Source organism: Ipomoea triloba, chromosome 1 (genome assembly GCF_003576645.1).
Source record: "Ipomoea triloba cultivar NCNSP0323 chromosome 1, ASM357664v1".
Classification (NCBI taxonomy): domain Eukaryota; kingdom Viridiplantae; phylum Streptophyta; class Magnoliopsida; order Solanales; family Convolvulaceae; genus Ipomoea; species Ipomoea triloba.
The window spans coordinates 17,462,112-17,489,939 of NC_044916.1; the positions used below are offsets into that span (position 1 = coordinate 17,462,112).

Sequence of the window (27,828 nt, forward strand, 5' to 3'; positions counted from 1 at the left end):
ATATATGTATGTATATATATATATGTATGTATATATATATACACATACATATATATATATATATATATGTATGTATGTATACATGTATATGTATATATATACATACATGTATGTACTAGGAATATAGCGGAATAATGCGAAAGCGAATAATCGAAAATTGAGAATTATAGAAGTTAAATAATAGGAAAATATATAAATAACAGAATAAAGAAATTTCTAATTGGGAAAATATATATATATATATGTTGATCTCTTATAGAGATTACAAAAGAATATATATATATATATATATATATCTATGTACGTGAGAAAGAAAAAGAAATGGATAAAGAATGAATTAAATTGATGCATTTAGAATCCAATACAAAGTTGCTATTTATATATGAAAGGAAGAGAGAAATTAGACAATTGTGTGAAGCTCCATGAATCACGCCAAATGTGCAAGAAGCATGCGACGTGGATGCAAATTGCATGGCAAGTGGAATTAATTTGAGCCACAAATTATTATCTCCTAACAATCTCCACCTTGGATCAAATTCATTGTAGAACAACTAAAACAGTCGATTGAACTCAAACATTGTTTGAACTTAGCAATAGGAAGAGGCTTGGTAAGCAACCAACCACTTGGACAAGTTGACACAGGAAATAGCCTCAGAATAATAGGATGGATCGCCATCAAACTCCTGTGTAACTGAAAGTGCGTAAGCAACTAAGTGGCTTTCATCATCACTAGTAGCATACCTAGCAGGTTTTTTAATTGTCCTCCTAGGCCGATCTTGAGCAATAGAATACTCTCGCTTTTGCTCAACTAGAGGTGCGGTACTAGTAGATGCATCATCTTTAGTATTACCATAAGTGGTGTAATCTATCAATAGGCCTGAACTCAAACTCCACCTTCTCTCCAGTACTCTGCGTATCACTTGTACTGGGAATAACACGATATTTTCCAGAAGAAAGTAGTGCATTTTCATCACAAGTGATATCTCGACTTAGAATGATCTTGTGGGAATCAGGAGACCATAGACGATACCCTTTTGACTCAGAAGCATTACCAAGGAAAATGCATTTGACAGTTCTCGGGTTTAATTTACCCGTATTGGAATGAGCATAAGCAGGACATCCAAAAACTCTTAACATAGAGTAGTCAACAGGATTACCTGACCAAACTTCCTCTGGAATTTTGAAATCGAGGGATGAATGTGGAGACCTATTTACCAAATAGGATGCAGTAGAAACGACCTCGGCCCAAAAATCACGCCGTTTCCATAACCCAGCATTAGAGAGCATACAACGAGCTCTCTCTAACAAAGTCATGTTCATACGTTCGGCAACACCATTCTGCTGGGGTTTTCCAGGCAAGGTCTTGTGTCTGGCAATTCCTTGTGTTGCACAGAACTCAGTGAAATCTGACTCACAGAACTCCAAGCCATTGTCTGTCCTGAGCTTCTTGACCTTTTTCCCTGTCTGAGTCTCAACGAGAATTTTCCACTTTTTGAAAATAGAAAATGTCTGATTTTTATGTTTCAGGAAATAGACCCAGACTTTACGAGAAAAGTCATCAATAATAGACATAAAATATCTACAGCCTCCCATAGACTGGACTTTAGTCGGTCCCTATAAATTAGAATGTATATATTCCAATACATCTTTGGTACGGTGTGTAGTAGTAGAGAAACTAACCCTCTTTTGTTTCCCAAAAACACAATGCTCACAAAATTTTAATTTACCCGTACCCGAACCGAGGAAGCCTTTCTTGCTCAGGATATGCATGCCTTTTCTCACTCATATGCCCCAGACGCATATGCCATAGTTGAGTGAGATCAGCATCAGACACCGATGAGGATACCGCAACTGAACCTATCACTGTACTGCCATGAAACACATACAAGCTTCTAGAACGAGAAGCTTTCATGAGAACAAGAGAGCCTTTTATAACCTTCAAAACTCCACCTTCAGCTATATACTTGCACCCCAGAGATTCCAAGGTGCCCAATGAAATCAGATTGCGTTTCAAATCAGGAATATACCGAACATTGGTAAGAGTCCTGATAACATTATCATGAGTTTTGATCTGCACACTTCCAATTCCACTAACTTTGCATTGGGTATCATTACCCAACAAGACAACCCCACCATCAACTGGTTCCAGAGAAATGAACCAGTCTTTGTGAGGACACATGTGGAATGTACAACCAGAGTCTAGAATCTACTCAGTGTTGCTCCGTTTGTCACCGGAGCTAACAGCTAACATAACATCGCCTTCTGAATCACTTTCAATAACACTAGCTTCAACAGATTTCTTCTCTCTCTCTTGCTTGTTCTTTAGTTTGAAGCATTCAGTCACATCATGACCTTGCTTCTTGCAGTACTTACAGAATTTGTTGGACTTACGTCCTTTAGACTTGGATCTAGATTTTTTATTGCTACTCCCTATTTCAAGTGAACGACCCCTAACAGTCAAACCTTCACCTTTGTCCTCAGACTTAGTTTCTAAGTCAAATTTTTCTTTGGACAATAGGTTCGACTTAACACTGTCAAAAGTTAGGACTCCAAGAGAATTACCATACAGCATAATTTCTTTGAAATGCTTGTATGATTCAGGGAGAGAAACAAGCAATAAAATAGCACGATCCTCATCTTCAATTATGACATCAATATTTTCCAAGTCCAGTAAAATAGAATTGAATTCATCCAAATGAGACTAAATTGAAGTACCTTCCGTCATACGGATTGTGTACAGCCGCTCCTTCAGGCGCAGCGTGTTCGCCAGAGATTTGTCCATGTAGAGCGAATCAAGCTCGTCCCATAAATCTGACGTAGTCGTCTCACCTATCACCTCACATAGAACCGATTTAGATAGGCACAATTGAATGGTTGAACGTGCCTTGTCATCTAAATCTTCCCAATCTTCATTTGTCATTGTAGCCGGTTTCTTCTTCTTCCCAGCTAGCGCTTTCTTCAAACCGTTCTGGGTTAGAAGGGCTTCCATTTGAACCTTCCAGATAGAAAAGCTAATTTTCCCGTCGAACTTCTCGATACCGAACTTGGTAACAGTCGACATCTTTGAAAATAATTCTCAATTAAACCGCTCTGATACCACTTGTTAGGAATATAGCGGAATAATGCGGAAGCGGATAATCGAAAATTGAGAATTATAGAAGTTAAATAATAGGAAAATATATAAATAACATAATAAAGAAATTTCTAATTGGAAAAGTAAAATTATATATATATATGTTAATCTCTTCCAGAGATTACAAAAGAATATATATATATATATATATATCTATGTACGTGAGAAAGAAAAAGAAATGGATAAAGAATGAATTAAATTGATGCATTTAGAATCCAATACAAAGCTGTTATTTATATATGAAAGGAAGAGAGAAATTAGGCAATTGTGTGAAGCTCCATGAATCACGCTAAACGTGCAAGAAAGGAAACAGCAGCAGCATGCGACGTGGATGAAAATTGCATCAATTTAATTCATTGTTTATCCATTTCTTTTTCTTTCTCACGTACATATATATATATATATATATATATATATATATATTTTTATTTTCCCAATTTGAAATTTCTTTATTTTCTTATTTATATATTTTCCTATTATTTAACTTCTATAATTCTCAATTTTCGATTATTCGCTTCCGCATTATTCCGCTATATATATACACATACATATATATATACATACATGTATGTGTATATATGTATATGTATACATGTACATGTATATATATACGTATACATATATATATATATATGTATACGTATATATATACATGTACATGTATACATATACATATATACACATACATGTATGTATATATATATATGTATACATGTATATATATATATGTATATATACATATATATACATATATATATATACATATATACATATATATATATGTATACATGTATACATATATATATATATACATGTATACATATATATATATATATGTATATATATATATATATATATATATATATATATATATGGTAGACTTCATATGAGACTGAGACAACCCATCTAGATGAGAAATAGGACATAATCTTCACCATAGGATATAACAAATTAAGGGTTGAGATTTGATAGAAAATTATTATAGAGTGGATTCCTTAAAAATAGGCTAATACATACATGTATGTGTATATATATACATACATGTATGTATATATATATAAACATACATGTGTATATATATATGGTATACTTCATATGAGACAACCCATCTAGATGAGGAATAGGACATAATCTTCACCATAGGATATAACACATTAAGGGTTGAGATTTGATAGAAAATTATTATAGTGGATTCCTTAAAAATAGGCTAATTTTATAAACCAGAGGCAATCAAAGGTTAAAGAAGTAAATTAAGTAATATGGTGTGCTGCGGTTGTGAGACAAAATAGGGAGTCCCGACTTTCCCTCTCCCCACTCCGTCGATTTCGACTAATTCACTTGCAATCGAAGACAAACTGCTTCTCGCATTGTGTGAGGCATACTCCGATGAGCCATGGTTGGATCGAGACGTAGTGAAAAGCGAGGACGGGCGGCGAGGTCACGTGAAGAAAGTAGAGGTTTGTCTTTGTATTTTTTTTGTTTGCGTTGTATTGGCGAAAGGAGAAACGAGACACAGGGTTGGGTTCGGGCACCAAGGAATGCACACACCCGGTATGTGTTTCTGGAGGTTGATGATGGTTTATAAAGGGTTTGACAGAGGTTGAGTTGACGACCAGGTTTTTTCGACCCAGGCTAGGATTTTAGCGAATACAAAATGCTTATTTTGTTATTTAACAGAATGAGGGTATGGTCTTAGGGTAGCGTATAGTGGATAGGCGGCGGTGGGGGGGGGGGTTGTAAGTTGGGTAGACAGTGAGCTGAAGTGCGTACACAATCAAAAAAATATGGCTACATAGACAAAAGCAGTAGCATTTACTTAAAAACGTTCTAAGAATATGTGTACACTCATTCAAAATGGTTGTTTACATAATCTTTTTAGGTTTGAGTAGATTTAATTTGTTAGTCGAAATGGGAAAGCATGCGTACTGCACTGCTTACACATCTGATTAATGGTATGTGCATATGTGTTCAATCATGTTGGTGTATGGTAGTTCATCGGGTTGTTTTTAAACTGTATATTGTTTATGTGGTAATATAGGTTGTGGTATCATTTGCTGTGTTATGGACTTGAGAAAGTCATTGACTAGTTTTTTGGATACATTCTTGTGTGTTTTATTTGGCTTCTTTGAATTTATTATTTGTTTGTTTGCAAGTGCACACAATGGTTAATACGAGTGTGTTGGCAGCTATTTGTGTTGTTTTGAATGTAATATAAAACTCAAGCATACAGGACCTTAGAACACATGATTTTCACATACAATACTGCATTAATGTTTAACAGATGTACCTGGCTCCATGGTTTCACTGCAGATGCTTCAATTGGAGACTTGGTTTCTCCCTCCAGACCCTGAGCGTTCCCTAAGTCTAAGAACTCTGATGCAGAGAGAACTTTTAGTTTTGCAGAAGGGTTGGAGAGAGGACCAGAGCCTCTGGATGGCTATAACTATCTCACAGTTCCATCAACGTGTGAATAATGATCGTGAAACATAATAATGAGTCATACATTAATAATAATTATTCTAACATTCTCCCACTTGGCTCATGAATCATAAATTTAATAATGATCGTGAAACATAATATGCATAGTATAAGCTAATCCCTTCGTTACATTGGTCAGAACATAAGTAATCATTTAGTTAGAAACTAATAAGAATCATGGCGGTAATACGTCACTAATTGAACGCAGTCCCTTCCATGTATCACAATATTAATTTCAAACTTAATATGATTCATAATGATATATTTTCCATAATGGTCCACGATAATGTCTTTGTCACAGACAAATCCTGTTCATATTGACATAAAACATTCATGTATATATACTTTAAAACTAAACATGACACTTAATACAGGAACAAAATCATATTGAGCTCCAAGTATCAAATATATCAAAAACACAAACCTTAACATAATGTTAACTGTTTTCAATAACGCCCATTCTCTCAACATGCTCATTAAATGCCTTTGGTGGCAAAGCTTTAGTTAATGGGTCTACAATCATTAATCTAGTGCTAATGTGTTCAATTGATACTCTTCGTTCCCGAACATCTTCTTTAACGGCAAGATACTTCAAATCAATATGTTTAGCACCACTTGTATACTTGTGGTTTTTGGAAAAGAAGACTGTTGCGGCATTATCACAATAAATTTTCAGCAGCTTGGCAATACTGTCGACAATTCCAAGTCCTGAAATAAAATTCCGCAGCCATAACCCATGATTTGTGGCCATAAAACATGCCACAAACTCAGCTTCCATAGTGGATGCAGCAACGACAGTCTACTTCACACTTTTCCAAGAGATAGCCCCCTCGGCTAAAAGGAACAGATATCCAAATGTGGACTTCCTTGTGTCCAAACACCCGGCAAAATCTGAATCCGTGTATGCTATCACCTCAAGGCGATCGGACCGCTTATAAGTAAGCATGTACTCCTTTGTGCCTTGTAAGTATCTCAACACCTTCTTTGCAGCCTTCCAGTGATCCATACCAGGATTGCTTTGATATCTACCAAGCATCCCGACAGCAAAGCTAATGTCTGGTCGGGTACATGTTTGAGCATACATCAAACTCCCAACGACAGATGCATAAGGAATATTTTCCATTTCCTTTCGCTCCAATTCATTCTTAGGGCATTGCATAAGACTGAACTTATCTCCCTTCTGAATTGGAGCAACAGATGCAGAGCACTTTTCCATTCTAAACCTTTCTAAGACTTTGTTAATATATGCTTTCTAAGACAATCCTAACACTCCTTGTGATCTATTACGGAATATTTCAATTCCAATCACAAAGGATGCCTCACCTATATCTTTCATTTCAAAGTTCTTAGAAAGAAACACCTTGGTCTCATGCATTAAACCAAGATCATTAGTAGCAAGCAAAATATCATCGACATACAGAATCAAAAATATAAACTTGCTCCCACTGACCTTCAGATATATACACTGATCAACAGTGTTTTCCTTAAATCCAAAGGACATTACAGTATCATTAAACTTAAGATACCATTGTCGAGAAGCTTGTCTAAGTCCGTATATCGATCTGTTAAGTTTACACACCATGTGTTCCTTTCCTTCAACTGAAAAACCCTCAGGTTGGTTCATGTAAATTTCTTCTTCTAAATTCCCATTCAGAAAGGCTGTTTTCACATCCATTTGATGCAGCTCTAAGTCATAATGAGCTACTAGTGCCATAATTATTCTAAATGAATCTTTCTTCGAAACAGGTGAAAATGTTTCATTGAAATCAATACCATCTTTCTGAGTAAAACCTTTGGCAACAAGTCTGGCCTTGTACCGTTCGATATTGCCATTTGAGTCATGTTTGGTCTTAAAAACCCATTTACAGCCAACTGGCTTACAACCTTCAGGCAATTCAACAAGATCCCATACTTCATTATGTTCCATTGATTTTAACTCATCTTTCATGGCTTCGACCCATTTAGAAGAATTAGGACTATTTATAGCCTGTGAAAATAAAACTGGATCTTTATCAATTCCAATATCGAAATCTGATTCTTGAAGATAAACCATATAATCATCAGATATAGCAGATCTCCTTTGTCTTTGAGATCTTCTTAATGCTACTTCTGTAGGAATATCATTTGTGGGTTCACTGATAACTTCATCATGGAGTGGTTGATCATTAATTTGTTGTTCAGGTAAGTCATTAGATTGTTCATTCGTTACAGGATGAACAATCTGAGTAACTCCAGGTAAAGTTATTTGACGCACAGGAACAACAAATTGAGAAGAAGTTATCGGAGAATCTTGCACCGTAACTTCTTTAAGTTCCACTTTTCGTGGTTCATCACTCCCACTTATGTTATCATTCTCAATGAACTTGGCATTTCCAGTTTCAACAATTCTTGTAGTATGGCTAGGACAATAAATTCTATACCCTTTAGATTTATCTGGATAACCAATGAAAAATCCACTAGTTGTTCTTGAGTCCAGTTTCTTTTCATGTGGATTATAAATGCGTATCTCCGCCGGGCATCCCCAAATATGAAGGTGCCTTAAACTGGGTTTCCTTCCAGTCCACAGTTCAAAAGGTGTTTTTGAAACTGCCTTGCTAGGAACCCTGTTTAATAAATAGGCGGCGGTTNCAAGGGTAAAGAAGAATAACTCATCATGCTCCTAACCATTTCCATTAAGGTGCGATTACGCCTTTCTGCAACACCATTTTGTTGCGGTGTTCCGGGCATTGTGTATTGAGCACAAATACCACGTTTTTCAAGAAATTTAGCAAATGGACCAGGACATTGTCCATTCTCATTATACTTTCCATAATATTCACCACCTCTATCAGATCTTATAATTTTCACCTTTCTGTCTAATTGTCTTTCAACCTCTTCCACAAATAACTCTAAGGCATTTATTGATTGAGATTTTTCATGCAACAAATAGATATAACCATAACGTGAAAAGTCATCAATAAATGTGATGAAATATTTTTCCTTTCGTGAAAAGTCATCAATAAATGTGATGAAATATTTTTCCTTTCCGAAAGTCGGATCAATAAATGTGATGAAATATTTTTCCTTTCCGAAAGTCGGAACATCAAATGTGATGAAATATTTTTCCTTTCCGAAAGTCGGAACATCAAACGGTCCACATATATCAGTGTATATTATTTCAAGGAGTTGTGTGCTTCTTGTGGCTGCATTCTTATTTGTGTGATTTGAATGTTTTCCTTTAATACAATCCACACAAATACCGAGATCAGTAAAATCCAATTCAGGAAGAATTTCATTCTTCACAAGTCTTTGAATCCTTTCCTTGGATATGTGACCCAAACGTTTATGCCACAAGTAAGCTGATCTTTCATCAACTAAACCTTGTTTAGTTCTAATACTATGATGCAGGGTTAAAAGAGTTTCAGCAAATAGATTGTCAAGATTTAATTTGTACAAATCATCAGAAAGTATACCAGAACCAATAAGGTGATTTTGTTTGAACAAACTAAAACTCCATTTCCAAACTTTAAGGAAAAACCAACAGAGTCCAGTTTTGACAAAGAAATTAAATTTCTAGAAGCTGAAGGAACATAAAGAGTCTCAAACAAATCCAAATGATGCCCAATATCTAAAATTAAACGATAAGTTCCAATGGCTTCTACTGGAGCTTTAACTCTATTCCCCATGAACACAAATCTTTCATTTGGCTTTATGGTTTGGGTCATAAGGAATCCCTGCATAGTATTCGAAACATGAGTAGTGGAACCAGAATCAATCCACCAAGTATTATAAGGAACTTCAGTTAAATTTGATTCGAAACATACTGATATAAAATTTATACCTTTCTTTTCGAACCATGCCTTACGCTTAAGGCAATCTTTCTGAAAATGTCCAAATTTCTTGCAGAAATGACACTTGTCATTCTTATGTTCCTTTTTGTGGATTTGAGAAGATGACTCATTAGTCTTCATTGGTCCTTTCTTACCCTTCTGATTCTTCTTTCCAAACTTTTTACCAGCCCTTGACTAACTCATGATATTAACTGAGTGAATCCCTTGTCCCTTAAGCCTTCTTTCCTCTTGATTTAGCATTTTATGCAATTCGAGTACATTCCACTTATCTTTAATGGAATTATAATTCACTTGGAATCTCTCATACTCGTGAGGCAAAGAGTTTAAAATAAATTGAACAAGGAAAGTATCACTCACTTCCATTTCCATGGACCTTAATTTTCCTGCTAAGGTTAACATCTCAGTAACATGCTGATGCATGGAACGTGAACCATCAAATTTCATGGTGGTCAGTTTACCCATAAGTGTGCCTGCTAGGGCCTTATCAGCACATTCAGAAAGTGAATTTTTCTCCACATGTTTCAACAAATCCTTAGCACTGTCAAATTTGGGAATTGTTGACTTGATGTTTCTTTCAAGTGTCATTCGCATAAGCATCATGCTGAGTCTATTTGACCTTTCCCATGCTTGATGGAAGGCTACATCATCAGCACTGCTATTATCATCAATAGCAGCGGGCTTGTCAGTCAAGAGTGCTAGATCAAGATCCAGAACACCGAGGTGAAACTGAATTTGTTCATGCCACTCAGCAAAATTCAGCCCATTAAACTTTACAATAGACGCAACTTGCGAAAGCATTGAAACACAACTTAATGCTGCAATACATATAAAATACTTAGACATTAACTCTACATTAACACAAAGTAAATACATTTAACTAACATACTCGTAAACAATTAAATACATTGAAGGTCTCCTTTGGGTGATCCAACAACGTATAACATTAAACGTAACGATGCTCAATTATTGCAATTTTCACATAATTGGCTATTAATTATATTATGACTAGACTTGTTTGCTATCTTTGGATATGCTAAACAACCCAATCAAATATAAATAATTGACCGCTATTATGTTTATAATTATGAAATAATTGATCAACTTTTGGGCGACTCTTAAATATTTCATAATTATTAAACTTCAATTTACCCAATATAATAGAAAAATAAAATCATGTTATTTCATTATAAGCATCACATAATCATGGNTGTGATGAAATATTTTTCCTTTCCGAAAGTCGGAACATCAAACGGTCCACATATATCAGTGTATATTATTTCAAGGAGTTGTGTGCTTCTTGTGGCTGCATTCTTATTTGTGTGATTTGAATGTTTTCCTTTAATACAATCCACACAAATACCGAGATCAGTAAAATCCAATTCAGGAAGAATTTCATTCTTCACAAGTCTTTGAATCCTTTCCTTGGATATGTGACCCAAACGTTTATGCCACAAGTAAGCTGATCTTTCATCAACTAAACCTTGTTTAGTTCTAATACTATGATGCAGGGTTAAAAGAGTTTCAGCAAATAGATTGTCAAGATTTAATTTGTACAAATCATCAGAAAGTATACCAGAACCAATAAGGTGATTTTGTTTGAACAAACTAAAACTCCATTTCCAAACTTTAAGGAAAAACCAACAGAGTCCAGTTTTGACAAAGAAATTAAATTTCTAGAAGCTGAAGGAACATAAAGAGTCTCAAACAAATCCAAATGATGCCCAATATCTAAAATTAAACGATAAGTTCCAATGGCTTCTACTGGAGCTTTAACTCTATTCCCCATGAACACAAATCTTTCATTTGGCTTTATGGTTTGGGTCATAAGGAATCCCTGCATAGTATTCGAAACATGAGTAGTGGAACCAGAATCAATCCACCAAGTATTATAAGGAACTTCAGTTAAATTTGATTCGAAACATACTGATATAAAATTTATACCTTTCTTTTCGAACCATGCCTTACGCTTAAGGCAATCTTTCTGAAAATGTCCAAATTTCTTGCAGAAATGACACTTGTCATTCTTATGTTCCTTTTTGTGGATTTGAGAAGATGACTCATTAGTCTTCATTGGTCCTTTCTTACCCTTCTGATTCTTCTTTCCAAACTTTTTACCAGCCCTTGACTAACTCATGATATTAACTGAGTGAATCCCTTGTCCCTTAAGCCTTCTTTCCTCTTGATTTAGCATTTTATGCAATTCGAGTACATTCCACTTATCTTTAATGGAATTATAATTCACTTGGAATCTCTCATACTCGTGAGGCAAAGAGTTTAAAATAAATTGAACAAGGAAAGTATCACTCACTTCCATTTCCATGGACCTTAATTTTCCTGCTAAGGTTAACATCTCAGTAACATGCTGATGCATGGAACGTGAACCATCAAATTTCATGGTGGTCAGTTTACCCATAAGTGTGCCTGCTAGGGCCTTATCAGCACATTCAGAAAGTGAATTTTTCTCCACATGTTTCAACAAATCCTTAGCACTGTCAAATTTGGGAATTGTTGACTTGATGTTTCTTTCAAGTGTCATTCGCATAAGCATCATGCTGAGTCTATTTGACCTTTCCCATGCTTGATGGAAGGCTACATCATCAGCACTGCTATTATCATCAATAGCAGCGGGCTTGTCAGTCAAGAGTGCTAGATCAAGATCCAGAACACCGAGGTGAAACTGAATTTGTTCATGCCACTCAGCAAAATTCAGCCCATTAAACTTTACAATAGACGCAACTTGCGAAAGCATTGAAACACAACTTAATGCTGCAATACATATAAAATACTTAGACATTAACTCTACATTAACACAAAGTAAATACATTTAACTAACATACTCGTAAACAATTAAATACATTGAAGGTCTCCTTTGGGTGATCCAACAACGTATAACATTAAACGTAACGATGCTCAATTATTGCAATTTTCACATAATTGGCTATTAATTATATTATGACTAGACTTGTTTGCTATCTTTGGATATGCTAAACAACCCAATCAAATATAAATAATTGACCGCTATTATGTTTATAATTATGAAATAATTGATCAACTTTTGGGCGACTCTTAAATATTTCATAATTATTAAACTTCAATTTACCCAATATAATAGAAAAATAAAATCATGTTATTTCATTATAAGCATCACATAATCATGGGTAATTGAATTTTTTTATTTAAATTTGATATCTATTAAACTTTATAATTTGGTCACTTTGGTGACTATCAAATAATCATAGTTTGATACCAAATAAATAATATCAGAAAATCCATGCCGAAAAATATATTAAAAGAAAATATGTAATGTAATTCTAATAGAAAAATGATTCTGATAGAATAACAATACTAATACATAAAGAATATTTGATATTCAAATTAATTACTGTTAATGGCAGACTAATATGTAGTTTGTTACGGAAGCAGTAAACACATGCGCCAAATACAATAAGTATAAAGCATATGCCGTAAATTCATCATATACGGAGAAAATTAAATATAATCATTAAAAACATATGCAGTAATAATACGCAGTCCTTACATAAACCTTGCACAATCCTTACGCAATGAGAAATTATGTAATATTATACATAAGCCTTACACAATCCATTGAATATGCATTATTATTCATTGAACACATACATACATACGAACAACTATACATTTCTCGAACAACTATACATACGAACACATACATATGAATGAAATTACAGAAATCTGGGCATGCAAATGTATTGCAGTGGATGAGGGAATGCAAGATAACCTCATTCATGTGGTTTAGTTTATAGTACATGCGAATGTATTAAGGGTACATTATGAACAATGAACAATGCAAAGTCATTTATAAGAATTAAAAACCAATATTAATTACATGCATTCGCCATAACGTAAAAAAAAAAGGGAATTCCAAGATTTAGAAGCCATCAACTTAATACATTACATACATTTGCATTCTTATCATATATAAATATTACATCAACTTATGCAGATACATTCACTATTCATGCGTAAATGCCAATTAATGCAAAAAACTGTCTATTTCATCCTTATATATGAAAAATCATATGCTCTACAACCTGACTCAGATACCACATGTAATATAAAACTCAAGCATACAGGACCTTAGAACACATGATTTTCACATACAATACTGCATTAATGTTTAACAGATGTACCTGGCTCCATGGTTTCACTGCAGATGCTTCAATTGGAGACTTGGTTTCTCCCTCCAGACCCTGAGCGTTCCCTAAGTCTAAGAACTCTGATGCAGAGAGAACTTTTAGTTTTGCAGAAGGGTTGGGGAGAGGACCAGAGCCTCTGGATGGCTATAACTATCTCACAGTTCCATCAACGTGTGAAGTTATTGAGCAGTTGAAACTGCCATTTATCTTTAACTGGCCAATAGGATTATTATTATTATTATATTATTAAATATACATAAATATTTATGAGCCATAATAATGAGTCATACATTAATAATAATTATTCTAACATTGAAGCTAGTAGTGGCATGTGTGCATGACAACAAATAATTTAAGAGGTTTTGGTTGCTACTATGCATGTAAAAAATGTCGGGTGTCCAACCAGCCTCGTCCGTCAGCTCGCTCAGTTTGGCGGGGAAGATATGTGACACGGGATAACAGACGGAAAAGAGGAGTTACTGGGACCGTGGTGGACACTATTTTTGTTTTCTGTTTTGCTTCCACATTAACGCATTTTGTAATTGAAGTTAGGCATTTTGTTTTCAAACTTTGATCTTGGGTTACTTAGCAATAGTTAATTTTGGGAACAATGTATTAAATACTTGGGATGATAACAATGACTGTGGAACAAGGTTAAGAATTAGTGCGCTTGCATTTTTGTTAGCCATAGTTATTTTTCTGGGGGTGACGTAGATTGCCCCTAAAATAATAGCCCGTTTACCTTGGGTGCACCAAAAAAGAGTATGTATGGCACAGGGCTCATAACTGGGGTGCACACACCCACAAACTGTGCAGCAGTCGAGTTCAACCTAACATGCACACCCTAACACATATAGGTACACACCTATGGCAAATAATGGGGTGCATAGACCCAGTGACTTTACAGCCTAGAGGTCAACACTGGCATGCACACCGTGACCCAAGTACGTGCACAGACAAAGCCCAAATCTTAGGTGCACACACCAATCGACTTTTCAGCACACAAGTTTACATAGAAATGCACACCCTTCATTAAGTAGGTGCACAAAGAAAAGTAACTGTAATACAAGGGGGTAAAAAACGTTAGACTTAAACTAACAATGAGATTAACTTATTCAGCATAAACCCATAAAAGAAGCTAATCCAAGTCACATGAAGAAAGACAAAGTCTAAAAAACATGCACTATTTAAAAAGATATAATACGCCTTTAGCGGGCAATTGCGGCTATCATGACGCACATATTGGTGACAAGTGTTGCACTCTCATGTTGACTTAGATGTTTTCTCTATAGCTACCTCTTTCAACGATTTGAATCGCTTCCCAGACCCCTTATTATTAGCAACGGTTGGAGGTGGACAACAATATCAGGAGACATGAGCACACCACCAAACGTCCGAATAACATGAGATTTACCAACGGACGTACCCAGACTAGTATCAGCATTAACAAATGATAGTTTGAGCTCCTTCAAAACACGGGCCAACTCCATTACACAATTCGAACTATCTTCTACAAGAGCAACACAACTATAAAAATCATTCTAAGCCTATTCCAAACCACCCCTGCTAGTGGCCATACCTACAACAACATCATCATGAACACTAGCACATGGGAATGGGGAAATAAAACACATCTACTCAACAATAATGAGAAAAACATGGCACATATGCAGCCGATGTGTGCACTTGGGTTGAGAACTATATGCACTTGAAAGAAAAACTGATTAATATATCGAAACGAAAGGGAAGAAAATGTGGTTGTCGGTGTGTGCACTTTGAAAAACACAACCACTCAACAATAATGAGAAAAACATTACAAACATACAGTAGGTGTTTGCACTTGGGTTGAGAACTATGTACACTTGAAAACACTTTTTTTTTTTTAAAACAAGCTATCAAAAACTGCTCAGGAATGGGAGAAAATGTAGTTTTCAGTGTGTGCACTTCGGTGTCAACTATATGCACGTGAAAACTTTTAAAAAAATCAACACTGTGCAAAAATGCAAACGACAGAAAAAAAAAATATGGTTAAAAAATTACACAACAAATAATTTCACAAACCATACTGGCCTAGAAACACTACACAAAAATAGAAAACCCCAAAAACTAACTGACACCATAATGTCAGGCACATATGCACACAGCGACTTATAGAACTACACACGATGACGTCCTAGAGAAAAACTTACTACCAAACCGAGAGAAACAACACTCAATCATGTTTAAAAAACAACTAAAACATTCCCTAACGCAACAAAGCATAGTCAATAAACATGAAAAAGAAAAGATTCAAAACTCAGGAAAACATAACTTCATTAACGCCGGCCAAATTGACAGCCAATTTTGACCGGAAAGTCTTAATTACTCCGTTAAGCCTTAATGTGAAGGGCAAAATGGTATTTTCCATCGACAGTGTCAATTAACCCGGTTCAAAGCTTTATTATTCGGTCTTGGCTCTCCTTTAGCACAATGTCAAACACCTCATAATTTAGGGTTTTTATCGTGTATCCATAAACTGCGATTTCTAAATATTCACTTGATTTTGTTTTGGGTTATGTTTTGACTGATCAAAGGCTTGGCTTCAATTGATGGATGAGATTTGGGAAAGAGCGGTGGAGACAGCTCTAGACGGCCAAACGGACTTCGCTTCGGTTCAAACATTAACTCTAGACGGAGCCGTGAAGTGCGTTCATGGTCGCTTGCCTCCGCCGGCCCTGTTCGAGAGGTTTCAGAACCTTCAGCACCTATCCATAGCAAACATCGGTGTTTCCTCCCTGGAACAGTTTCCCCGGCTTCATAACCTGCAAAAGTTAATTTTATCAGATAATAGAATCGCTGCGGGGCTAGAATTCCTCGTAGAGGCTCGTTTAAACTCGCTTCGGGACCTCGATTTGTCGAACAACAGGATTCAGGATATAGATGATCTTCGGCCGCTAGCAGAGCTCAAACTGGTCTCGCTTGATCTGTATAAGTGTCCGGTGACAAGGGTTAAGGATTATCGATCTAGGGTTAATAAAGCTTTGAACCGGGTTAAAGCTTTGAACTGGGTTAATTGACACTGTCGATGGAAAATACCATTTTGCCCTTCACATTAAGGCTTAACGGAGTAATTAAGACTTTCCGGCCAAAATTGGCTGTCAATTTGGCCGGAGTGTCCAAAATTGACAGAAATTGAATAGTCAGGGTATGCAATTAACACTTTTGAAAGTCGTGGACTGAAATTAATAGGACCCTAATGGTCAGTAGACCAAAATGGCAATTTTCTCTTAACGCAATTCATAGTTCGGGAAGGAGATGAAAACCGACATATGAAGAATAAAAACAACGTGCAACTCCTAGAACAAAAGAAGAAAATGCAATCCTACCAAAATTAAAACACCTAAAATCAAGCAAAATAAATGAATAGAATTCCTTACAAAATTAAAACACATGTAAATTTACATAAAAACCCCACTAATTAATAATAACTAAAAAAAAAAAGAAAAAGAAAAAGTGAATGAATAATCTCAGCCATAAAAACTCAAAGATGGACGCTCAAAATTAATTCTTATTTCTCACCTAAATAAGTTGTCTCATATGATTGCAAATCTATATATATATATATAGAGAGAGAGAGAGAGTCATGATCAGGTGCGGCCGTGCTCTCCCGTGCGGCCGTGCGGTTCACACCACTCAATGTTAAGAAATACACCACTCAATGTTAAGAAACACACCACAATGAAACACACCACTCTTAATATTGTGGTGTGTTTCATTGTGTTTCATTGTAGTGTGTTTCTTAACATTCAGTGGTGTATTTCGTAACATTGAGTGGTGTGTGACCGCACGACCGCACGAGAGAGCATGGCCGCACATGAAATTATATATATAGGATCGCGTTCAGGTACGTATTGGCCGCCCAGGAGAGAACTGCGGACGAATCACAACGCGCCACGTGTCCAGAATGTAGTTGCACCTAACGTTATAACTAGGTGCATGTAATGTTATAACTAGGTGCACATAGGTGCACCCAAGTCCATAAATGTTAACAAGGTAAATTACTTGCACCTGTAAGTTAAAATAGGTGCACACGTGCAAGTAAAATGTATTACAAGTGCAAGTAAATTGTACAATGACCATCAATACTAAGTGCACCTAATGTTATAACTAGGTGCACCTAATGTTGTAACTAGGTGCACATAGGTTGCACCCATATGCATGAATGTTAACAAAGTAAATTACTTACACAAGTGCAAGTAAAATGTATTGCAGATGCAAGTAAAATGTATTACAGGTGCAAGTGAATTGTACACTGAGCGTCTATACTAAATGCACCTAATATTATAACTAGGTGTACCTAATGTTATAACTAGGTGCACCTAATGTTATAACTAGGTGCACCTAATCTTATAATTAGGTGCACCTAGGTTGCACCGGGTGCATGAATATTAACAAGGTAAATTACTTGCATTTGTAAGTGAAAATATTTGCAAAAATAGGTGCATGATTATTAACAAGATAAATTACTTGCACTTGTAAGTAAAAATAGGTGCGGAAATAGGTGCACTTGCAAGTGAAACTAGGTGCATCAAAGTTCCAGTTATTTACGAAAATTCCACCGCGTCATTTTTTAAAAATTGCATCTGATTCGTTGATCTGGACACGTGGACGGCTGTGGAGCGTCCTCAATTTCCTACTTGGGCGATAGTTCGCACGAGAGTGCAACCCTATATATATATATATATATATATATATATATATATATATATATATATGTATGTTTGTAAACATGTTCGCGGACATTATTAAACGAACACTAAACGAGCTTGTTCGCGAACACTACTAAATGAACACAAACGAGCTTGTTCACGAACACTACTAAACGAACACAAATGGGCTTGTTCGCGAACACTTAGCAAACAATCTTACCACTGTTCAGGCTTTGTTCGTTTATTAACCTAGCTCTAAATTTTGTTTGTTAATGTTCGTTTACCTTAACAAACGAACATAAACGAACGCTTAACGAGCTCGAACACGAATAGTTTGTCGAAAACTCTGTTCGCTAAACACACATAGGCCAGGACCTGAAGGTCCGCCCCCTTGGCCTGTGACCGCGCAGGTCTATGTGGCAGGATTAGAAGCCCTGTCGTAGTAGCATGCGACTAGTCACGGTTAGGAGCGGAGGCACCTTCTGGTCCACCAATCTCAACCAAGCCAACGCATGGGGCTTGAGTCGCGGGCCTCCTTGGCCAGTGGGTAAGCCGTGCATCCAAAATCTGACACGAGGTAGTAGCCTCACCCGGCGATTTCTTCAAGCCTTTTCCTAAAAAAACTCCATTAAAACTAGGGGTGGAAATAGGCCAGGCCGGGCTAGGCTTTAGATAATTAGGCCTGGGCCTGCTTTGGAAATTTAAAGCCAAGGCCTAAGCCTGGGCCTGTATGTAGGCTTTGTATTAGGCTCAAGCCTGAGCCTACAGAAAGCCTGGCCTGGCCTGAAAGCCTGTTTAAAAGCCTATATAATATATAGGCTTTTAAAAAGGCTTCTAAGTAGGTCCTAAAAAGGCTTTTGAGCCTATCTAAATAGGCTTAGGCTTTGAGCCTACGAGGCCTACATTTATACCTATAAAAAATTAATAAAAAAAATACTAATACATACATAAAACCACAAATTTATTTATCATCATGTTATAAAATTACAACCAAAATCAATCAATAAACTAAAAAAAAAAAATGAAACTCAAGCCTTCACCATAATCTTGTCTTGTTCAGAATCCACCTACAGAATGAAAAAAAAATCAGAATAAATAATTAAGTCCATTACAAATTTACAAGTTCAAGTAGTAAACAATCAATAAATAACAATCAATATATGTATTAAACAAAATAGCACTATGTTTACTAAGGTTGTGTTAAAAGGATTTAACAAAGAGATTAGCAGTATCAATATTTAATAAATATTTAACAATTATTAGTATGTTTATTAAACAATTTACTAAAATGTTTACAGTAATATGTTGTTTAGTATTAAGCAGTAAAATGTTTATAGAATTAAACAGTTTACTAAACACTATTATGTTTATTAGTATTAAACAATTTACTAAGCAGTAAAATGTTTACTAGTATTAGTCCAGTATAAATGACCTGAGTAGTAACATATTTGTATCAACCTTTTCTGCAATTTCAAGCAAAATCTAAGAAAACGAAACTTGTTTACCTTTAAGTCCTTAAAAGGATCTGTATCCAACACTTTGTTTCAAGTATAATTATTACTTCATTACTATGTTTATTACATACGAAAAAAATCAGCATGAGGAAGCAACCCAGAAACTAACTACATCATTACAGTCAGTATAAACATCTACTAGAAGATCGCACTAACCTCATCGGAGTCACCGCCTCGCTGCTTCGCCATCTCGCCTCACCGCATCGCGCATCACCGCCTCGCCTCACTGCCTCGACGCCTCACCTCACCTCCTCGCAGCCTCGCAAGTGTGCAGGGTCACCGTTTCGCCGATTCGTTTGCCGAAAACGGGATGGTCGGATGGAGAATGGTCAAATGGGAATACGGGATGGGCGGCTCTGCTAGTATTAGGGCATTAGGGATTTAGGTTAACTGGTGAAGTAGTTAAATATATATACTAGGTTATATTATAAATATTAAAGTTATTATTTATACAATTAATTATATATATAAACAGGCCAGGCCTGCAGGCTCGTAGGCCAGGCTCTTTGAATATAGGCCTGGGCCTGTTTAATAAATAGGCTTGGAAATATGGCTAGGTCTGGCCTTTTTGCTAAACAGGCCAGGCCAGATCAGGCCCAAACCAGGCCAGGCTGTAGGCCCCTTTGAAGGGGTCTGGCCTATTCCCACCCCTAATTAAAACACATAATAGACTTCACAACTCCTTCCACAACATCAATACAATATTTGCACAAGCTTATACATTAAAATACACACATATAGCAGTACAATCTCCACTTCAAGACTAAAAAAATATCACATAATATATATGACATACTAACATAGAATAAAAGAACATGATATATATTTTAGGAATCCATGGTCCATACCTCAAGTCTAATAGCATAGAAGCTTCAATTCCTCCTCTATACCTCAAGGATGAATACCTTATCCACTTCCTAACTCCCCAACAAAAGAAAACAAGGAGAAAATCACATACAATCATATGCATACACGCCTAAGTCTACTGTAAAAGAAATGAGAGGAAAGGAAGAAGAATGAGAAGAATAGAAGAGGAAGAAGAAGCTTACTGTGACGTTTGATCAAGTTCAAGTTTGAAACATGAAGGAGAAGGGGAGGGATTTGAGGAGGCAAATGAGAACACTGTAGTATTTATACTTAAGGCACGAAACCCTAGAGAAGTCTTAGATAAAATGGAACGGCTAGGAAGGGGTAAAATGGGAATTTTGCTTCAAAACCTTAAGTTATAATTTTGGATAAAATGTTAAGCCAAGGTTAGACAAAATAAGGTTTGTTTGATAGAAAAATAGGCTAGGTTGGTTTTGGGTTTAAGTTTAGGTTTGGAAAACACTAATATAAGGTTCATAGGTTCCTCTTAGACTTTAGGATCTAAAATTGCAGTAAAAATTTATATGATCTAGATAGGGTATATAAATACTTTTATGCTAAACTTCTCATTTTTAAAATATATGAGTTATTATAAAATATAATTGCATAGGTATAGAAATTTTATGGAAGGTAATTAATAAATAGAAGAGTTTTTATGAAAATAGGTTTTTGGGGTATCACAAATTGGACCCACATAATGGGTGGAAAAGGAGAAAAGAGGTGTAGATGTACTAGGACTCTGTATTTATACTTTAAGAGTTCTACTCTATCTTTGAATATTATTGTAACTCTACTTTTACCAGTCATCTCTAGCTTGGACTATCGCTTGTATCCGTATAAATACATCTCTTCATGTACTATGTAGATACTATTGATCAATAATAAAACTCTCTATAGAATTTCTTATTCTCATATGATATTAGTATACCTAAATGATCCATAACTCCCATCCTACCCCTAGTCCCAATAAATACTCTACAGACTTTACCTCTTTCAAACTTACCTCCTCCAATTATTTATTATGGAAAACTTAGCTTGTTCTTTTTTCTCCGCGGTTAAAATCTCAGTGAATACATTGATAACACATTCTTGTGCCCTACTTCCTTTAATTTGTTCAGGCTCTAGATGGGTGTTCCATTGTAGCCAATCCTGTGGTAAAAAATTGGGTTCGCTAGAAATGCTCTATTTTGTCTATGACTCCATGCTCATCTTGTCTTTGTCCAATGAAGTTATGTATGTTGCTGCGGGATATGCCATGTCCCGGACTAGGGGTGTGCAAAACACGGACAATTGGCGGTTAACCGACCGAACCGCTGAAATTCGGTTAACCGTAACCGAACCGAATTTTTCGGTTCGGTGAACGGTTAAAGGATTCCTATAATTTCGGTTAACGGTTAATTCGGTTTGGAAGAGACGGTTAACCGTATTAACCGAATGGTTAACCGGAAATTTATATATATATATATATATATATATATATATATATATATATATATATATTTATATTTATATATAATTAATAATATTAAGTTATAAGTTATAACATATTCCAATTGCCAAATCCCTAATTTCATTCGGCTATCAGTTTAGCAGCCGCCATTCCGCCAACGCTCCTCTCAGTTTCTCTGTCTCTCTCGGCTCTCGCAAGTCGCAACGCTCCCAGTCACCGCCCCTCAGTCCAGACAGCCACCGCCAGCCGCCAGCCACCGCACCTCAGTCCAGACAGCCACCGCCCCTCAGCCTTCACTCTCTCTCTCTCGGCTCTCGGCTCTCGCCTCTCGCACTGTCCACCGCCCCTCAGCCCTTACCGCCGACCGCAACTCTGTCTCACTCACCGGTCACCACCCCTCACCAGTCCGCCACCATCCCACCGCCCATTTCCCGTCAGCCACCGCAGCCCTCACTGTCTCTGCACTCAGTAGGCCACCGTCGATGAGATACGGTAATAATAAATTTGTACTTTAAATTTATTTATAAATTTATTTTCAGTTAGTTGATTAGTTAGGTTTTCAGTTAGTTGATTAGTTAGGCCTCATTGTCTTTGATCAGTTAAATTAAATTTTTATTTTTGAAGTTATCATTTTCCAGTGATCCATATTCCAGTGTGCAGTGTATCTGTGTATCTGCTAATTACTTAATTAGCTTATGTTGCATTGATGATTTGAGTATGTATTGTATATGCTAATATGTTAATTACTTCAAATGTTCTATTTTAAATGATGAATTAATGGATTTAATGCTGCTTGTAGATGTCAATGGAAGAAATTTCTCCGTTGTATACGGCTCCTTCGTTAGATGAAGTTGCTATTTCAACAAGTGAGACTGCAGGTGCAAGTCAAATTTCAAAAAAGAGAAAAGCAACAAAATCTAGGTCAGACGTTTGGTCTCATTTTAAAAAAGTTACTTCATCTTCCGGTGTTACTTCATGTAAATGTGTGCACTGTGGGAAAGAATATGCTTGTGATACAAAGAGAAATGGAACTTCATCATTAAAATATCACATGAATGCATGTAATCAAAATCCTAATAATGTTGACAAGTCACAATCTCAAATTGTTGTGCAAAAAAAGGGTAATGAAGGGGAAGGGGTTATTTCAAGTTGGAAATTCGATCAAGAAGCAATTAGAAAGGCCCTAGCAAATATGATTGTGAAGTGTGAACTACCCTTTAGATTTGTGGAGAGTGAAGGTTTGAAGGAATTTGTTCAAGTGGCTTGTCCTATGTTTCACATTCCTTCAAGAACAACAATCACAAGAGATGTTTATCAACTTTATTTAGATGAGAGGATCAAAGTGAGACATTTGTTGAAGAATTCATGTAATAGAGTTTGTTTAACTACGGATACATGGACATCTTTGCAAAGAATTAATTACATGTGTCTCACGGCTCACTTTATTGATGATAATTGGAATTTGCATAAGAAAGTCATAAATTTTTGTCAAATTTCAAGTCATAAAGGTGATGCTATTGGTAAATTGATTGAAAAATGCTTGCTTTCTTGGGGGGTTGATAAATTGTTCACTATTACGGTTGATAATGCAAGTGCAAATGATGTTGCTATTGGATATTTGCAAAAAAAGTTTGGGAGTAAGCATGGAAATATTTTGAATGGAAAATATATGCATATGAGGTGTGTTGCACATATAGTAAATTTGATTGTGAATGAAGGTTTGAAACTTTTGAATAAGTCGGTTGCTCGTGTTAGAGGGGCGGTGAGATATGTAAGGCAATCTCCATCTAGATTGCAAAAATTTAAAGAGTGTTGAAAGTGAGAATATAGAAAGCAAAAGTTTGTTGTGCCTTGATGTTAGTACTCGTTGGAATTCAACATATTTGATTCAACATATTTGATGCTAAATTGTGCTCAAAAATTTGAAAAAGCTTTCTATATGTTTGATTTACAAGATGAGAATTTTAAAGATGATCTTGAATCGGGAGATGGTATACCTATTGAAAGTGATTGGAATGTTGTCGGTCTATGAATTGTTTAATGCTTATAAGCCTTCAAATGACAATGTGTCATCTACTTCCACTCCAACATCTAGTTCGAATATAGGAGAATGCCAAGCTAGGATGAAAAAGCGTATGCAAGAGAAGTTTGTAAGGCACAAACTTCAATCAGGTAATGCTGGGGATCAAATGTCAGAATTGGATAAGTATCTCAATGAAGCTACGAAGCCAGTAAAGGATGATTTTAATATTTTGTTGTGGTGGAAAGTTAATAGCCCTAGATTTCCTTATTTGTCATTGTTGGCTCGAGATGTGCTAGCTATATTTCCTTATTTGTCATTGTTGGCTCGAGATGTGCTAGCTATTCCAGTATCCACGGTTGCTTCTGAGTCTACCTTTAGTACCGGAGGACGTGTTACGGTTGCTTCTGAGTCTACCTTTAGTACCGGAGGACGTGTTCTTGATTCCTTTAGGAGTTCCTTTAGTACCGGAGGACGTGTTCTTGATTCCTTTAGGAGTTCTTTAACTCCTAGAATGGCTCTTCTTGATTCCTTTAGGAGTTCTTTAACTCCTAGAATGGCTCAAGCTCTTGTGTGCTATCAAGATTGGATTCAAAATTCAACACAAGCTCTTGTGTGCTATCAAGATTGGATTCAAAATTCAACAATTTCATTAGATGTTTTTGAAGAACTTCAAGAGTTAAATGACTTTGAAAGTGTTGAAAATGGTATGTAAATTTTATTTCTTTTCTTTATAAATTTTACTTTCATCACACAAATGAAAATTTTAATATATTAATTTTGTTTTTGGTCTTTTATTTTTTAGATTCTTCATGGAATGCAATGGAACCTACCTTGTGAATTGTGAGTAAGGTGTATGTTTTTGGATTTCTAAGGTAAAAATTCATATTTGAAAGTAGTTGTATTTGTTAGTTTTATTTATTTATTTGGTTAAGTGATTATCCATATTATTTATACTTACACTTTTTAATATGTAGGATGAAACCGGAATGGAGTGATGGCAATCATGGGATGAACTTTGATTTTATTTTTGCATGTTGTTGTTATGTTTATGAAGACTATGGACTATGGACTATGGATGTGTGTTTATAATCTTTGTATGTGAAATTTCTTGTACTATGACTATGGACTATGGATATTTAGACTTTGGATTTTGGATTGAAGATTTGAAGTTATGGATGTTTTTGCATTTTGTTTTTATTATATTTTGTTATGAATTTACTATGATATGCATTTTATTTTAATTAGATTTATTATTTTAGGTGTTAGTTTTAGAATTTTAAAATTTAGGTTAAAAAAATTCGGTTAATCGGTTAACCGACCGATTAACCGAAAAAAAATTCGGTTCGGTTAATTCGGAAATACAACTTTCGGTTCGGTTAACGGTTAAAGGTTTTAGAATTTCTGTTAATTCGGTTCGGTTAAAACGGTTCGGTTAACCGAATGCACACCCCTATCTCGGACCCTACGAAAAGTTATTGAAGTTGCGCTTAAGTCCCCCTCGCGAGCACACACTATGAGTATCCTTAGTCATCAGCTGCAATCTTTGAGCAAAGGAAATTCCACTATGAGTGAGTATATTGGCAAAGTTAAGGTTTTAATTGGACTACTTGTAGAAGCTAGTAAACCAATTTATTTAGATGAATAGAATCTAATACATGTTTAAAGGTCATCGCCCTAAGTACCGTGCGATGGCCTCTTCATTAACCACAAAAGAACCTGTGATGATTGATAAACAAAGTGACTATCTCACCACACATTAGTTCATCTACACTAACAACATTCCTCTGCCAACTTCGCCACAACCACAAGCAACTCTTGTAGCTCAACATGTACCACTTGCTGCCTCACAACCGAAGCAACATGCCTAGAGATCCTGTGGTTATAGTCGTGGACATAGAGGAGGCCGAGGCCGCGGTTGTAGCCATAGCTATGTTTCGAAGAGCCGAATCTGCAACAATTCCATATTGCTTTACAATGCTCTAGGATGTATAATGTGGCAATCAATCCTCAAACACACATGACTTAATCCAATGATCTAGCTGCTGCACCATTATCTCAGAGTCTCAGAATTAGTTCCCAAACACTGGTGCCACCCATCATGCTATTCCGGATCCCTCCTCACTGTAATGAGTAGAAGAATACACAATGAACAATACTCTTCAAGTTAGTAATGTCACATTTTAAAATATTTCTAGTATTGGGCATACTTCTATATCCTTTCCTTCAAGTGTCCTACAATTGCAAAATGTTTTACATGTTCTAACCCTAACCAACTCTCTCCTATTTGTCAAACGTTTCAACACTAATAACAATGTCTTATATGAGTTTCACCCCTCTTTTTTAGTGTAAAATATCTGAACACCAACCAAATTCTATTTAAGGGAGAAAGCTCATGGGAGGTTATACAATCTTCCAATAAAAAATCCAGTTGCATTCATTACATTCAAAATAGCTTTAGAAGTTTGGCACAATCGTCATGGTCACCCCCACTCAAGAGTCTTACACAATATACTACATCACTATTTAGTGTCTAAGTCGTTAAATAACATTCATTATCTTTCTACTACCTATCAACTAAGGAAATTGTTGAGGACAACCAAAGGCTTGGAGATCCACTTCAAATAAGAGAAGACCCAATTACGTTTTCAAGAGCCAAAAAATTGCAAGGGGCCATGAATATACTGATCCATACAATTTGACAAAAAGGTTACACCAAGATACTTGATGGGGTTCACAAGGAAGATGCCAAGTTGGTCAATGGCATAACCTTGTATTTGGAGGCCTTAGACACTGCCATTTAAATACAAAGAAAAAATAAAGGCCCAATTAGAGTTCTGAAGACCAATTTAGTGAAGGAATGTGTCAGGTTGGTTGTGCAGGGATTGAAATGAAACAATAAGTTGGCCTAAATATTAAGTGGGAAAATAATTTAAAGGGGTCCAATTTCATGGCTTGGCTTGGGAGAAGACAAAAGAACTTAAAATCAAATCACATGGGCAAATTAAGTCACATTTACATCAAATTTAATAGTAAAAACTTCTAATTTTAATTTTATTTCTATTACAAGTTTAGAAGTTTAACTCTTGTTTTGGAACATGTATAGCACATTTTAAAGGGCTAAAGCCTAAAGATATCATTTTTATGGATTTTTATTAAAGTTTAATTCTTTTGGGTATGTATTTTGCATTTCCATGTCCCTTCTAGCATTCTAAGAGAAATTTCTATCTTATCAAGGATATCACCCTCTCTGTGGCGTCCCAATTGGCCTTATCACCCTTCAAATTGGTGTGGTAGCTCCTCTACTCATCCATACATGTTCCCCAACCATTTCCCAAATCCCATTTCAACCAAAATCTACCATGAACAACCATACTTTTCAAGAAATCAATTGAACAGAAAATTGGATAACGGAGCATGACTTGTGTTGTGGAGTTCTTGACCGTGAACCCAACGTCAAGTTGGGGAATCAACATCATTTTGGTATCAAGGCCTTGGTTGTCATCGTCATCAAAAATAAACAATGTATAAAGATTTGATTTGACCAATGAATTGCGAACATGACTAGCAAAATGGAACAGAAGGAGTATATATATTTAATATATTAATAAAATATATTATATTATTATTATATTGTTAAGCATATATATATATTAAGGATCCTGTGAAA

The 27,828-nt window shown here is 35.8% G+C and overlaps 2 protein-coding genes and 1 long non-coding RNA gene across 3 annotated transcripts; 1 reads left to right on the top strand and 2 right to left on the bottom strand.

The window, feature by feature from the left end:
- Positions 1 to 11,566: 11,566 nt before the first annotated feature.
- On the bottom strand, positions 11,567 to 15,109 carry LOC116007371. The gene is made up of 2 exons (XM_031248065.1): positions 15,046 to 15,109; positions 11,567 to 12,207 (listed from the first exon to the last, which is right to left on the bottom strand). The coding sequence occupies exons 1-2, from the start codon at positions 15,107 to 15,109 to the stop codon at positions 11,567 to 11,569; spliced, it is 705 nt and encodes a 234-aa protein (XP_031103925.1).
- Positions 15,110 to 16,207: 1,098 nt separating this feature from the next.
- LOC116007466 (acidic leucine-rich nuclear phosphoprotein 32-related protein-like) lies at positions 16,208 to 16,675 on the top strand. The gene has a single exon (XM_031248179.1). It carries the CDS (start codon positions 16,208 to 16,210, stop codon positions 16,673 to 16,675), a length of 468 nt encoding a protein of 155 aa, XP_031104039.1.
- Positions 16,676 to 19,232: 2,557 nt separating this feature from the next.
- Positions 19,233 to 20,176, bottom strand: LOC116016194. Its single transcript, XR_004097710.1, has 2 exons — positions 19,978 to 20,176; positions 19,233 to 19,374 (listed from the first exon to the last, which is right to left on the bottom strand). It is a non-coding gene; the product is annotated as an uncharacterized LOC116016194 (long non-coding RNA).
- Between the last annotated feature and the right edge of the window lie 7,652 nt (positions 20,177 to 27,828).

Excerpts from the sequence above, each read along its gene's own strand:
- LOC116007371 (XM_031248065.1), bottom strand. The coding sequence starts at position 15,109 with ATGGAGTTGGCCCGTGTTTTGAAGGAGCTCAAACTATCATTTGTTAAT. Across the intron at positions 12,208-15,045 it reads TAATGCTGATACTAGTCTGG|CATTAAGTTGTGTTTCAATG; the intron begins GTACGTCCGTTG and ends TATGTATTGCAG.
- LOC116007466 (XM_031248179.1), top strand. The coding sequence starts at position 16,208 with ATGGATGAGATTTGGGAAAGAGCGGTGGAGACAGCTCTAGACGGCCAA.